General features: G+C 36.4%; 1 protein-coding gene and 1 long non-coding RNA gene across 9 annotated transcripts in view; one reads left to right on the top strand and one right to left on the bottom strand.

Moving 5' to 3' along the window:
• LOC309664564 overlaps positions 1 to 3437 on the top strand; it is a 251474-nt gene extending 248037 nt beyond the window's left edge. Inside the window, exon 2 of the long non-coding RNA XR_014265932.1 lies at positions 920 to 3437. This is a non-coding gene — a long non-coding RNA (uncharacterized lncRNA). The remainder of the gene's footprint in view (positions 1 to 919) is intronic.
• Positions 1 to 16406, bottom strand: part of ERCC6L2 (ERCC excision repair 6 like 2) — a gene marked incomplete at its 3' end in the record, with an annotated part of 201751 nt that overhangs the window by 141488 nt on the left and 43857 nt on the right. For all 8 annotated transcript variants that reach the window (XM_082469555.1, XM_082469556.1, XM_082469557.1 and 5 more), the window contains one exon: positions 13984 to 14177. In XM_082469555.1, the coding sequence (XP_082325681.1) occupies positions 13984 to 14177 (194 nt within the window). The remainder of the gene's footprint in view (positions 1 to 13983; positions 14178 to 16406) is intronic.

Here is a 16406-nt window from a genome sequence, read left to right as displayed (position 1 = left end):
GGAAAAAGGGAGGAAAGGTTGAAAAAACTTCCCTTTCTTAGTCTATATACTTTTTAGAGTGCAGCTTTCTCTACCAAAGTTTTGAAGTTTTTTTCCTCTTTACTCTTTGTTGATTCCACAGAATTCTCACCTCCTTATTTAAATGATCACATCTTTGGACAACCCATGAAAATTAAATGTGTAGGAATATAAAAAGAAATAGAGATTCTGTTTAGTAACAATGAAATGAAATAACTCATTTAAACATGACTAAAATGACAAAAAAGGAATCTTCTAAAAGTAATAAAGCAGAGAAATAAATATAAAATAAAAGAAGCAAAACTTACTATATTAATTATGAATGAAAAAATATCAATATAAACTCATGATTTTTAAAAGTTGTACTACATAGCTCTGTCTGCTAAAAAGGTTTGGAATTGATTGTTACCCCAGTAGCAATGAACAGCCATAGTGGTCAATCCACTAAAAGGAAGCAGATTCCCATGGTGAAAAACTTGATTTCAGGTGTGCAGCAGGGGAAATACTGGAGAGTGAGAAAGCACAGATGTATTCAAAGACAAATGGGGGCATGTCCAAAGGACACAGGAGCCAGACTAATTACAAAATTTAAGCATGATTATAGGATAGTATAAAACATTGAATAAATAAAAACCCAGGAGTTGTATGAAAACATTTACTTTAGACCTTTACCTCACACCATATACAAAAACTAACTAAAAATAGATCACAGACTTAAATATAAAGCTAAAACTATAAAAGTTACAAAATGTAGGAAGAAATCTTGTGACTCAGTTAGGGAAGAATTTCTTAGATATGACACCAAAAGCATGGTCAATAAAAAAATTTTGATAAGTTGGACCTCGTCAAAGTTAAAAACTTTTGCTCTTCCAAACACACAATTAAGAAAATGAAAAGACAGAGGATTAACCAAGATGGCGGAGTAGAAGGACGTGCTCTCACTCCCTCTTGCGAGAGCACCAGAATCACAACTGGCTGCTGGACAATCATTGACAGGAAGACCCTGGACTTCACCAAGGAGGATACCCCACATCCAAGGACAGAGGAGAAGCCACAGTGAGACGGTAGGAGGGGCGCAATCAGAGTAAAATCAAATCCCATAACTGCTGGGTGGGTGACTCACAGACTGGCGAACACTTATACCACAGAAGTCCACCCACTGGAGTGAAGGTTCTGAGCCCCATGTCAGGCTTCCCAACCTGGGGGTCTGGCTACGGGAGGAGGAATTCCTAGAGAATCAGACTGTGAAGCCTAGTGGGAATTGATTGCAGGAATTTGACAGGACTGGGGGAAACAGAGACCCCACTCTTGGAGGGCACACACAAAGTAATGTGTGCATCGGGACCCAGGGAAAGGAGCAGTGACCCTGGGAGAGACTGAACCAGACCTACCTGCTGGTGTTGGGGGGTCTCCTGCAGAGGCGAGTGGTGGCTCTGTTTCAACGTGGGGATAAGGACACTGGGAGCAGAGGTTCTGGGAAGTTCTCCTTGGCGTGAGCCCTCCCAGAGTCTGCCATTAACCCCACCAAAGAGCACGGGTAGGCTCCAGTGTTGGGTTGCCTCAGGCAAAACAACCAACAGGGAGGGAAGCCAGCCCCACGCATCAACAGTCAAGTGGATTAAGGTTTTACTGAGCTCTGACCGCCACAGCAACAGGGAGGGAACCCAGCCCCACCCATCAACAGTCAAGTGGATTAAGGTTTTACTGAGCTCTGACCTCCACAGCAACAGTCAGCTCTACCCACCACCAGAGCCTACCATCAAGCCTCTTAGATAGCCTCAACCACCAGAGGGCAGACAACAGAAGCAAGAAAAACTACAATCCTGCAGCCTGTGGACCAAAAACCACAGTTACAGAAAGATAGAGAAGATGAAAAGGCAGAGGGCTATGTACCAGATGAAGGAACAAGAAAAAACCCCAGAAAAACAACTAAATGAAGTGGAGATAGGCAACCTTCCAGAAAAAGAATTCAGAATAATGATAGTGAAGATGATCCAGGACCTCGGAATAAGAATGGAGGCAAAGATTGTGAAAATGCAAGAAATGATTAACAAAGACCTAGAAGAATTAAAGAACAAACAAACAGAGATGACCAATACAATAACTGAAATGAAAACTACACTAGAAGGAATCAATAGCAGAATAACTGAGGCAGAAGAATGGATAAGTGACCTGGAAGACAGAATGGTGGAATTCACTGCTGCGGAACAGACTAAAGAAAAAAGAATGAAAAGAAATGAAGACAGCCTAAGAGACCTCTGGGACAACATTAAACGCAACAACATTCGCATTATAGGGGTCCCAGAAGGAGAAGAGAGAGAGAAAGGACCAGAGAAAATATTTGAAGAGATTATAGTCAAAAACTTCCCTAACATGGGAAAGGAAATAGCCACCCAAGTCCAGGAAGCGCAGAGAGTCCCATACAGAATAAACCCAAGGAGAAACACGCCGAGACACATAGTAATCAAAGTGGCAAAAATTAAAGACAAAGAAAAATTATTGAAAGCAGCAAGGGAAAAACGACAAATAACATACAAGGGAACTCCCATAAGGTTAACAGCTGATTTCTCAGCAGAAACTCTGCAAGCCAGAAGGGAGTGGCATGATATACTTAAAGTGATGAAAGGGAAGAACCTACAACCAAGACTACTCTACCCAGCAAGGATCTCATTTAGATTTGATGGAGAAATCAAAAGCTTTACAGACAAGCAAAAGCTAAGAGAATTCAGCACCACCAAACCAGCTCTACAACAAATGCTAAAGGAACTTCTCTAAGTGGGAAACACAAGAGAAGAAAAGGACCTACAAAAACAAACCCAAAATAATTAAGAAAATGGTCATAGGAACATACATATCGATAATTACCTTAAACGTGAATGGATTAAATGCCCCAACCAAAAGACATAGACTGGCTGAATGAATACAAAAACAAGACCCATCTATATGCTGTCTACAAGAGACCCACTTTAGACCTAGGGACACATACAGACTGAAAGTGAGGGGATGGAAAAAGATATTCCATGCAAATGGAAATCAAAAGAAAGCTGGAGTAGCTATACTCATATCAGATAAAATAGACTTTAAAATAAAGAATGTTACAAGAGACAAGGAAGGACACTACATAATGATCCAGGGATCAATCCAAGAAGAAGATATAACAATTATAAATATATATGCACCCAACATAGGAGCACCTCAATACATAAGGCAACTGCTAACAGCTATAAAAGAGGAAATCGACAGTAACACAATAATAGTGGGGGACTTTAACACTTCACTTACACCAATGGACACATCATCCAAAATGAAAATAAATAAGGAAACAGAAGCTTTAAATGACACAATAGACCAGATAGATTTAATTGATATATATAAGACATTCCATCCAAACACAGCAGATTACACGTTCTTCTCAAGCGCGCACGGAACATTCTCCAGGATAGATCACATCTTGGGTCACAAATCAAGCCTCAGTAAATTTAAGAAAATTGAAATCATATCAAGCATCTTTTCTGACCACAACGCTATGAGATTAGAAATGAATTACAGGGAAAAAAACGTAAAAAAGACGAACACATGGAGGCTAAACAATACATTACTAAATAACCAAGAGATCACTGAAGAAATCAAAGAGGAAATAAAAAAATACCTAGAGACAAATGACAATGAAAACACGACGACCCAAAACCTATGGGATGCAGAAAAAGCGGTTCTAAGAGGGAAGTTTATAGCTATAGAAGCCTACCTAAAGAAACAAGAAAAATCTCAAGTAAACAATCTAACCTTACACCTAAAGAAACTAGAGAAAGAAGAACAAACAAAACCCAAAGTTAGCAGAAGGAAAGAAATCATAAAGGTCAGAGCAGAAATAAATGAAATAGAAACAAAGAAAACAATAGCAAAGATCAATAAAACTAAAAGTTGGTTCTTTGAGAAGATAAAAAAAATTGATAAGCCATTAGCCAGACTCATCAAGTAAAAGAGGGAGAGGACTCAAATCAATAAAATCAGAAATGAAAAAGGAGAAGTTACAACAGACACCGCAGAAATACAAAGCATCCTAAGAGAAGACTACAAGCAACTTTATGCCAATAAAATGGACAACCTGGAAGAAATGGACAAATTCTTAGAAAGGTATAACCTTCCAAGACTGAATCAGGAAGAAACAGAAAATATGAACAGACCAATCACAAGTAATGAAATTGAAACTGTGATTAAAAATCTTCCAACAAACAAAAGTCCAGGACCAGATGGCTTCACAGGTGAATTCTATCAAACATTTAGAGAAGAGCTAACACCCATCCTTCTCAAACTCTTCCAAAAAATTACAGAGGAAGGAACACTCCCAAACTCATTCTATGAGGCCACCATCACCCTGATACCAAAACCAGACAAAGACACTACAAAAAAAGAAAATTACAGACCAATATCACTGATGAATATAGATGCAAAAATCCTCAACAAAATACTAGCAAACAGAATCCAACAACACATTAAAAGGATCATACACCACGATCAAGTGGGATTTATCCCAGGGATGCAAGGATTCTTCAATATACGCAAATCAATCTTCGTGATACATAATATTAACAAATTGAAGGAGAAAAACCATATGATCATCTCAATAGATACAGAAAAAGCTTTTGACAAAATTCAACACCCATTTATGATAAAAACTCTCCAGAAAGTGGGCATAGAGGGAACCTACCTCAACATAATAAAGGCCATATATGACAAACCCACAGCAAACATCATTCTCAATGGTGAAAAACTGAAAGCATTTCCTCTAAGATCAGGAACGAGACAAGGATGTCCACTCTCACCACTATTATTCAACATAGTTCTGGAAATCCTAGCCACGGCAATCAGAGAAGAAAAAGAAATAAAAGGAATACAAATTGGAAAAGAGGAAGTAAAACTGTCACTGTTTGCGGATGACATGATACTATACATAGAGAATCCTAAAACTGCCACCAGAAAACTGCTAGAGCTAATTAATGAATATGGTAAAGTTGCAGGATACAAAATTAATGCACAGAAATCTCTTGCATTCCTATACACTAATGATGAAAAATCTGAAAGAGAAATTATGGAAACACTCCCATTTACCATTGCAACGAAAAGAATAAAATACCTAGGAATAAACCTACCTAGGGAGACAAAAGACCTGTATGCAGAAAACTATAAGACACTGATGAAAGAAATTAAAGATGATACCAACAGATGGAGAGATATACCATGTTCTTGGATTGGAAGAATCAACATTGTGAAAATGAGTATACTACCCAAAGCAATCTACAGATTCAATGCAATCCCTATCAAATTACCAATGGCATTTTTTACGGAGCTAGAACAAATCATCTTAAAATTTGTATGGAGACACAAAAGACCTCGAATAGCCAAAGCAGTCTTGAGGCAAAAAAATGGAGCTGGAGGAATCAGACTCCCTGACTTCAGACTATACTACAAAGCTACAGTAATCAAGACAATATGGTACTGGCAGAAACACAGATCAATGGAACAAGATAGAAAGCCCGTAGATTAACCCACGCACCTATGGTCAACTAATCTATGACAAAGGAGGCAAAGATATACAATGGAGAAAAGACAGTCTCTTCAATAAGTGGTGCTGGGAAAACTGGACAGCTACATGTAAAAGAATGAAATTAGAATACTCCCTAACACCATACACAAAAATAAACTCAAAATGGATTAGAGACCTAAATATAAGACTGGACACTATAAAACACTTAGAGGAAAACATAGGAAGAACACTCTTTGACATAAATCACAGCAAGATCTTTTTTGATCCACCTCCTAGAGTAATGGAAATAAAAACAAAAATAAACAAGTGGGACCTAATGAAACTTCAAAGCTTTTGCACAGCAAAGGAAACCATAAACAAGACGAAAAGACAACCCTCAGAATGGGAGAAAATATTTGCCAACGAATCAACGGACAAAGGATTAATCTCCAAAATATATAAACAGCTCATTCAGCTCAATATCAAAGAAACAAACACCCCAATCCAAAAATGGGCAGAAGACCTAAATAGACATTTCTCCAAAGAAGACATACAGATGGCCACGAAGCACATGAAAAGATGCTCAACATCACTAATTATTAGAGAAATGCAAATCAAAACTACAATGAGGTATCACCTCACTCCTGTTAGAATGGGCATCATCAGAAAATCTACAAACAACAAATGCTGGAGAGGGTGTGGAGAAAAGGGAACCCTCTTGCACTGTTGGTGGGAATGTAAATTGATACAGCCACTATGGAGAACAATATGGAGGTTCCTTAAAAACCTAAAAATAGAATTACCATATGACCCAGCAATCCCACTACTGGGCATATACCCAGAGAAAAACCGTAATTCAAAAAGACACATGCACCCGAATGTTCATTGCAGCACTATTTACAATAGCCAGGTCATGGAAGCAACCTAAATGCCCATCAACAGACGAATGGATAAAGAAGTTGTGGTACATATATACAATGGAATATTACACAGCCATAAAAAGGAACGAAATTGAGTCATTTGTTGAGATGTGGATGGATCTAGAGACTGTCATACAGAGTGAAGTAAATCAGAAAGAGAAAAACAAATATCGTATATTAATGCATGTATGTGAAACCTAGAAAAATGGTACAGATGAGCCAGTTTGCAGGGCAGAAGTTGAGACACAGAGGTAGAGAATGGACATATGGACACCAAAGGGGGAAAACTGCGGTGAGGTGGGGATGGTGGTGTGCTGAATTGGGCGATTGGGATTGATATGTATACACTGATGTGTATAAAATCGATGCCTAATAAGAACCTGCAGTATAAAAAAAAAACAAAACAACTAATACTAAACTTTAATTGGGTTATTTGTATGGAAATATGTTAATATAAATGTTTCAGACATTACATGAAATTTCTAAAAATCTTATATTTGTATTTGTATGGAAATATGTATGGAAATATGTTAATATAAATGTTTCAGACATTAAAAAAAAAAAAAAAAAGAAAATGAAAAGACATGCTACAGACTGGGAGAAAATATTGGCAAATCATAACCTGATAAAGAACTTGTATACAGAATTATATAAAGAACTATTACAACACAGTTGAAGTTAAAACAATCCAATTAAAAAGATGGGTAGAAGATTTTAATAGACATTTCACCAAAGAAGATATACAAAGGGAAAATAAGCACATAAAAATGTCATCATTAGAAAAATGCAAGAAAAACCAAAGAGATACCACCGAAAACCTATTTGACTGTCAATCAAAAAAAGACTGACAGGGCTTCCCTGGTGGCGCAGTGGTTGAGAATCTGCCTGCTAATGCAGGGAACACGGGTTCGATCCCTGGTCTGGGAGGATCCCACATGCCGCGGAGCGGCTGGGCCCGTGAGCCACAATTACTGAGCCTGCGTGTCTGGAGCCTGTGCTCCGCAACAAGAGAGGCCGCGATAGTGAGAGGCCCGCGCACAGCGATGAAGAGTGGCCCCCACTTGCCACAACTAGTGAAAGCCCTCGCACAGAAACGAAGACCCAGCATAGCCATAAATTAAAAATAAATAAATAAATAAAAATTTAAAAAAAATAAAAGTTTAAAAAAAAAAAAAAAAAGACTGACAATATTAAGTACTGGTAAGGGAAACTGCAAACCTCATACACTGCTTTTGGGAAAGTACAGCTATTTTTCTAAAACAGTTTGGCTGTTTCTTAAAAAGTTCAATTTCCTCATACCACCCAGCAATTCCATTCCTAAGTATCTATGCAAGAGAAATGAAAATTTACATTCACACAAAGGCTTGTACATAAATGTTCAGAGCAGCATTATAGGTAACAGCCCAAAAGTGGAAACAATCCAAACGTCCATTCACTGTACAAACAAAATGAGGTATGTATATACATATATATATATATATATATATATATATATGTATATACATACACACACAAAATAGTACTGTTCAGCAATAAAAAGGAATAAACCACTGAAACATCATACATGATGAACCCCAAGAAACATATTAAGTGAAAGAAGTCAGATACAAAAGACTACATATTGTATGAAATTTATATGAAATTTCCAGAAAAGGCAAATCTATAGAGACAGAAAGCAGATTAGTGGCTGCCTGGAACGAGATGGGACCAGAGATTGACTGAAAACAAAAAACTTTTTGAGGTGATGGAAATGTTCTTAAACTGGATTGTGGTGATAAATGCACAACTTTATAAATTTACTAAAAACCATTCTATGCTTAAAATGGGTACATTCTATGGCATGTCAATTGTACCTCAATAATCTATGAGTCCATAGTGATACTCAAAAAACGGGGGTTGGGGAGTGGGAGAGAAACTTTGCTATCATTGCGAATGACCATTGTACCAATTTGTTAGTCTGAAAATTGGAAATTAAAGCTAAAGAATCAAGCATCATTCACCTTGCTTTGCCAGTTGAAATTATAGTTAATTTCTAATTATAGGAGAATGCTGTTAATAAGTGTAGAAGAAATGATAAACTTAGGAAAATATTATTTTGCAAAACCCAATAAAATAACTGATTCAGGCAAGAATAACTTCTGTATGCTAATACCACTAAGTAAAAGGATTGAGGAACCAGGATATTCAAATGGTAGCAAAGCGTAACCCACAAAGTACTTCTAATTGTAAAGGGAGAAACATGTCTTTACAATGGAGAGACCTGATGATCACGTCCTTAGCCTATGGGACAAACTTTGCAACATTAATAGTAGAACAACTTGACATTAATATCTCCTGAAATAATGTAATATGAAGTCCACAGCATCATTTATGAAGTATTCTTGTCAAAAATGTCTGACCTGAAGCTAATTAAGTCTTTAGACCAAAATCAGCTTACAAAACTACATATGTTAGAGGAATACACAACTCCTTGAGAAAGCAATCAGACAAATCTAATGTGAGACATCCTAAAACACAACTGGCCTGGTACCCTCAAAATGTCTTATAATAAAAAAATAAAGTTGAGGGAATGTTCTAGATTAGAAGAGACTAAACAGACTTAATAGTCAACACACACACATTAACTTATATCTTGCCAACATATATACACACACACACACACAACTGGTGAATATAGGTGTTGAGTATATAGATGTTCATGTACTATTACTTCAGTTTTTCTAAAGGTTTGATCATTTTCTTAATATAAAGTTGAAAAAGGATAAGAGATCAAGAACAAAGGAAAAGAGGAGAAAACAATCACAAAATTTTAAAAGCAGGGAAGAAGATGAAAAACACAACTTATAAAAACAGAGGAAGGATTATCCCATGCCGGTAGTAAAGAAAGCCAAGAAACAATCTGATTCATATTATTGAGCTCTTTCTTAAATGGTAGCACCAGATGCTTCTGGAAATTGGAGTTAGGTAAATGTTCAACAGTCTGTTTAAGAAGTTGTTGGAGCTCCTATATACTATTCGTTATCCCACAAAATAGTCAGCCAGGACACTGTAAAGTAAGCAAAAGAAGGGCAAAATACAGCAAAATCCTCATTTTTCCTTAAGAGGAAATCAACAAGTGATGTTAAAAACTTAAAGGACGGGCTTCCCTGGTGGTGCAGTGGTTGAGAATCTGCCTGCCAATGCAGGGGACATGGGTTCGAGCCCTGGTCTGGGAGGATCCCACATGCCACGGAGCAACTAGGCCCGTGAGCCACAATTACTGAGCCTGCGCGTCTGGAGCCTGTGCTCCGCAACAAGAGAGGCCGCGATAGTGAGAGGCCCGCGCACCGCGACGAAGAGTGGCCCCCACTTGCCGCAACTAGAGAAAGCCCTCGCACAGAAACGAAGACCCAACAAAGCCATAAATAAATAAATAAATAAAATTAAAAAAAAAAAAAACCAAATAGAATCAAAAGTAACTTTAAAAAAAAAAAAAACTTAAAGGACAATTTTTAAGTTGCAGCATGAACATGTTCTTTGAGATATGGAAGTAAAAACTAGGAAGATAAGTTAAAGAGTTGAAGGTGACTGTCTCTGAACAACAGCTAATGGGGGTGGCAGACAGGAGTGAACAGTGTTCATATTTGGCTCTTTAAATAATATGCATATATAACTTTGATAAAAATAAAAATGAAGTAAAACATAATAGTAATAACAGAGATATAGCTCACTCATAGAGTGTTTATCTACTCTATGGATTATCTATGATAAATGTTTAATACTGGTCTATCATATACAGCATTCTCACAAAAATTACTTAATATTTACTCAGATTGAATATAAATTATTTCGAATATTGTTAAAAATAAAACCATTCAAACAAATAAAGGAAAACTAAATACAGCAAAAACTGTAACATTTGATTTTTCTAATTTTGCACAGAAACCTGATTTATATTTATATAACTCTGTTAGAATTCCTATTTAATATTTATAACAATCACAGAAAATAACCACTTTATACTATTATATGCTAGAAGTGTAATAAGCACTGAAATACAGAAATTATTCTATATCAAAGACCTCACAGTCTAAAGGAGCAGTTAAACAAAAGTTAAAATATGACTGGTGCTATGATAAATGAATTTCTTATTACATTTATCTAACTATAGAATATCTATTATATAATACATTGCATAAAAGCCCAAAGTCAAGGTTTAAATCTCATGTCCACCACTGACTTAGTTGCTGTAGGCTTGGGTAAGTTACTTAACTTCATGTCTCAGATTGTTCCTGTCTTCTGACAGCATCCAGGAAATAGTAACAGGCAAACTTATGAGCTTGTAAGTGTAGTAAAATAAAATCCTAGAGCTTACAAAAATGGTAGCTCTAAATCCAACTTTACAAAGTAATTACATTAAATATAAATGGACTAAACACTCCAAATAAAAGGCAGGGATTATCAAAAAGGATAAAAATGCAAGACCCAACTATATGCTAACCACAAGACACTCACCCTAAATATAAAGAACAGATAAAAACAAAAAGTTGGAAAATGATAAACATACAGTAAGCATAAGAAATCTGTATTGTCTATATTAATACCAGATGAAACTTCAAGATTATTAGATATGAAAAGGAACATTTTTAAAGATAAAAGGATCAATTTATAAGGAAAAAATACTAATCATCAATGTGTGTGTACCTAATTACAGAGCTTCAAAATATATGAATTGAAAATTGACAGAACTGAAAGGAGAAATAAACAAATCCATAACTATAATTGAAAATTTCAACATTCCTCTCTCAGAAATTGTAAGCCAATTAGAAAGAAAATCAGTAAAGATAGAGAATACTTGAACACCACCTAACCAAACTGACTTTACTGATATTTATAGAACATCACATCCAACCACGGTAGAAAAAACACTTTTTTCAAGTGTACACAGATCAGAAAAATGCAAATTACACTGCAATGGGTTACCACTATACACGCTAAAAACAAAAAGACTGACAATACCAAATATTGGTGAGAATATGAAACAAATGAACTTTAATAGGTTGCTAGTTGGAGTAGAATAGTACAACCTCTCTGGAAAATGGTTTATCAGTTTCTTCTAAAGTTAAACCTATACTTACCATATAACCCAGAAATCCCACCCCTAGGAATTTACAGAAGAGAAATCAAAATATATGTCAAAAGAAGGCTTATACATAAATATTACTTAAATTTTTACTTACAGTAAAAAAAACTGGAAAACCCAAATATCTATCCTCAAATGAATGGGTAACAAAATGTGATATATTCATAAAATGTAATACAATTCAGCATTAAAAAAGAATGATCACTGATACATTCAATAACATAGCTGAATCTCAAAAACGTGATGATGAGCAAAAGATGCCAGACACAACAGTTCTGGAGGCTCGAATTCCAAGATCAAAGTGTTGGCAAGTTTGGTTTCTTCTGAGGTCTCTCTCCTTACAGATTGCTGCCCTCTTGCTGTGTCTTCATGTGTCCTTTCCTCTGTGTACATGAGTTCCTGGTATCGCCTTCTCTTCTTCTAAGGACAACCAGTCAGATTGGACTCCCAGATTAAGTCCATACACTATAATGGCTTCATTTTAACTTAATTACCTTAAGTTACATTCTGAGGTTCTTGGAGTTGGGACTTGAACACATGAATTTGGAGGGGACACAATTTAGCTCATAACAAGCCTCCTAATTGGTTTTTCTCCATTCAATTCGGCTCTACTCTGCACAGAGCAACTTGGTTACTTATAAAATGTAAATCTAATCATTTTTATCATAATAGTAATCTCCTGAAAACACTTCAGGGACACTCTGCTGCTCTAAGAATAAAGACCAAAATCCTCTAAGAGACTTTCAGTATTCTTTATGATCTGTTCCTTGCTTACCACACTGGTGTTGTCTCCTGGCCACTTCCTTCTTACACTCTAGGCTACAGTCATTACATGCAGAAAACATCAGAACTGCTTTCCTTTATTAAAAAGTGCTGTGACCTTTGTTGACTGAAGGCCTCTACAATTTTTTTTTTAAGGGATAAATTTATTTATTTATTTTTGGCTGTGTTGGGTCTTTGCTGCTGCACGCGGGCTTTCTCTAGTTGCAGCAAGCAGGGGCTACTCTTGGTTGCGGTGCTCAGGCTTCTCAGCGTGGTGGCTTCTTTGTTGTGGAGCATGGGCTCTAGGCACACTGACTTCAGTAGTTGTGGCATGCAGGCTCAGTAGTTGTGGCTTGCGGGCTCTAGAGCACAGGCTCAGTAGTTGTGGTGCATGGGTTTAGCTGCTCCGCGGTATGTGGGATCTTCCCAGACCGGGGATGGAACCCATGTCCCCTGCATTGGCAGGCAGATTCTTAACCACTGTGCCACCAGGGAAGTCCTCTCTGCAAATGTTGTTTGTTCCCTCTTCCTGGATTATTTTCCTACTCTTTCCTATTCTTACCCATCCTTCAATTCTCACTCAGCTCATAGGTCATCTTCTCTGAGAAGCTCCCTGACTACTCTCCTCACTCTGCAGCAGTCAGGCTCCTCATGTGCTCCTATAACATCACCTGTTTCATATTATAGCATTCACATGACTTTATAATTGCTTGTCTCTAGATTCCCCACTAAAATCTTAAGATACAGTTCATTTCTTTTGGGTACTTATAGTCCTGGAATAGTGGTTCTCAATATGTATATGTATTTTTTTAATTAATTAATTAATTAATTAATTAATTATTTTTGGCTGTGTTGGATCTTCGTTTCTGTGCGAGGGCTTTCTCCAGTTGCGGTGAGCGGGGGCCACTCTTCATCGTGGTGTGCGGGCCTCTCACTATCGCGGCCTCTCTTGTTGCGGAGCACTGGCTCCAGACGTGCAGTTTTTTTGTTTTTTTTTTTTTCAAGAGGGACGTTACTTTATAAAATAAATCCGATATGAAAGAACACAGCATAAACAATGTTAAAATACATGGGAAAACATTCACAACACATTTAACAGAAAAATGATTAATTTCCATGACATAAAAAGTGCTTAGTAATTGTGGCTCACGGGCCCAGCCGCTCCACGGCATGTGGGATCTTCCCGGACCAGGGCTCGAACCCATGTCCCCTGCATTGGCAGGCAGACTCTCAACCACGGCGCCACCAGGGAAGCCCCTGTATATGTATTTTTTGCCACTCTATATTCACAACAGACTCCCATAATTAAAATAATTCATGAAAATCACTGTTTTAGTCCAGAGGTATCATACACATAAAAGGTTGTACATGAGATTTAGGACAAGTCCTATGCATTAACATGCATTGTTTGGAGAGGTAATAGAGGAAATAAAATAAGGAACTGTAGAAAATCTGACTCAGGTTTTTCTTCTTAGAAAATAAGTTAATTATTATAAACTGTCTATTTCAATAATCCTGAAATCAAGTTAAATCATGCTAAAGAATATTTAGAGCTTTAAAAAAATCACAATATAAAGGGATAAATACAACTGACGTAAACAGAATACTAATGCAATCATTCCCATTATTCCGATTACCTGTTAAGTTCATCCAGACATAAGCGCAGTGTTTCATATGTTGTTAGAGCAATTTCACATTTCCTCTGTTTCACACGAGTCAGTTCATTGTCTTTTTTGTTACCATGTAAAATAGTGACTCTGAAATATCCCCAGGTGTCCAGTTCATCCCTCCAGTTGTAGAGGACAGAAAGAGGAGCAACTATTAAGAACATCTGTAAGAAGAAGAAAAAAAATTTAATGATATAATTTTTTAAATGAAAAAGAACCCCAAAGTTAAATCCAGAATATCAATAGTCCTATTCCTTGATTTTTGACACTGTAGTTAATAAGTATAAATACAACTGAGAAATTGAATATATCTGGACTTAGAAGACCATCAAAAAATACTTTGTTGTTTACTTAGCACCTTATTAGAAAAAAAATAGATACCCAACCTTGTCCAAAGGAGCAGCTATTTTTTATTTTCCCCCCAAAAGGAGTTGAGAGATAAGAAAAAAATAATTCTCCAAAACAAAAAAAGAGTATAATCAGGATCCCAATAATAACTTCAAGGGCCATGTGGGTAATAGAAATATGCAAAGCAGGCCAGGTTTTTTTCTTGAAATGTATGGTCTTCCAGAGCTCTCTTTCCTTTTCACTTTCCTAGTCCATTTCCTGTCCCCCTCTCTCAGATACTATCAGTTGATAACCTGGAAAACTCACTGGAAAATTGAAGCAATTAGAAGAAAACCTCCTCTTCTCTTATCACTAGATCAATAACCTATCTATATTTACTTCTATATATTCTGCCCTCCCACCTATTATCATGGGTGAACTGTCCATGTTCTCTTCTAAAGACAAACCCTGAACTTATATAGTGCCTCCAATCACTTCCTGTCAACCTGAAGTCAATGATGAAGAAACTGTCCCCAGTTTGCCCAACATGATTACATTTTGCTTTTCAATGGACCACATACAACCTCAAGCAAACAAATTCTAATATATATTTCTCAGCGTTAAAAGACAAACCAAACAAACAAAAAAATTCTTCCTTAAACCTACATCTCTCTCTAGCTATCCCCCATTACTTTACTTTCTTTATAGAAATGATCCTCAGGAGTTATCAACACTTGCTGTCCATACTTACTCTCCTCCTGTTCTCTCTTAACTCATGTAAGTGGGACTTCTGCCCTAACCCATTAAGATTAACAATATTTCTGTTTAATCTTGAAATAAATGTTTTGGGGTTTCACCGACCTTTCCTGTACTAATCCCAAATCCTGTTGTCATCAGCCATTTTAATTTTTAATGTTTTTATCTCTTCCTGTTACCACTATTCCTAAGCTATTATCTTTAATAGGGTTTTAAGTAAGTTTTTTTTCTGAAGTTTTATACTTGTCCTACTTGATAAAGATGAACCAATTAAACATACATTCAAACAAAAAAATAAAATAACAAACAAAAAAATAATACAATACTACTCTAAATCCTACACTCTCTTCTATGAAACATTTCAGCTGGGCCATTTGTCAGCTGTAAGATGTCAAAACTGTGACTTTGTTTTAGAAACAGGAAAAAGAAAAAGAAGGGAAGATTAACCTACTAAATGTGAGAGTTCCTTTTTTCTACCCCAGCATCAAGCATATATAAGTACTTTTTTGTCATACATGATTCATCTCAAATAGTTTCATCTTCTGGCTCAGAATTTATCCTATGAATTCCATTTTTCTCCTACTACCTTCAAATAAAAAATTTGGGCTCCAAGTAATAAGCCCAGTTATTGTCTCTGCCCGACCCCCCAACCTTTTTACTTTTTAATATTATAAGATGAAAATGTTATCCAAACTCCAACTGAGCACTTTGAGCAGTTTTCCACTCGAGGGGTCATTCATCAAAGGTGCAAATGAATCTACACTTCGTTGTACAGCAGAAACTAACACACCATTGTAAAGCAATTATACTCCAATAAAGGTGCTAAAATAAATAAATAAATAAAGATCCCAAACCTAAAAAAGAAAAAAAAGGTGCCAATGAACCTGAAGATTCCTAGAATTGGCCCTAAGATTCCAGAAGTTGTTTAAAAATTAAGACATTCCTTATAGACATTATTGGTCTTCAAAGTTGTGAAAGGTAAATCAAATGGATCAATAACTCATTTTAATACTAAAAGAAGTACGAGAACTGAGTTATGCCATTTAACAGACATTAACCCAAGGACTTCACATAAAAACGCTATAAAGTAAAAATATTTATTATTTCCTTTTTAGAGATGAGAAAACTAAAGTATAGAGATGTTAAATAATATGCCAAGGTCATAATGTTATTAAGTGGCAAAGTAAGTATTTGAACCCATGTCTGTGTAATTCCAAAGCTCTTAACCAACAATGACATATCATGTTAGCACCTTAAATCAGAAAGCCTATGACCTTGAGATGCATAACTTTCTTATTTGCCACTGTAAC

The sequence above is a fragment of the Balaenoptera physalus genome (assembly GCF_965194825.1).
Source record: "Balaenoptera physalus genome assembly, chromosome: 7".
NCBI classification, from domain to species: Eukaryota; Metazoa; Chordata; class Mammalia; order Artiodactyla; family Balaenopteridae; genus Balaenoptera; species Balaenoptera physalus.
The sequence above is the reverse complement of the archived record's forward strand: the minus strand, read 5'-3'. Positions and strand labels throughout refer to the sequence as shown.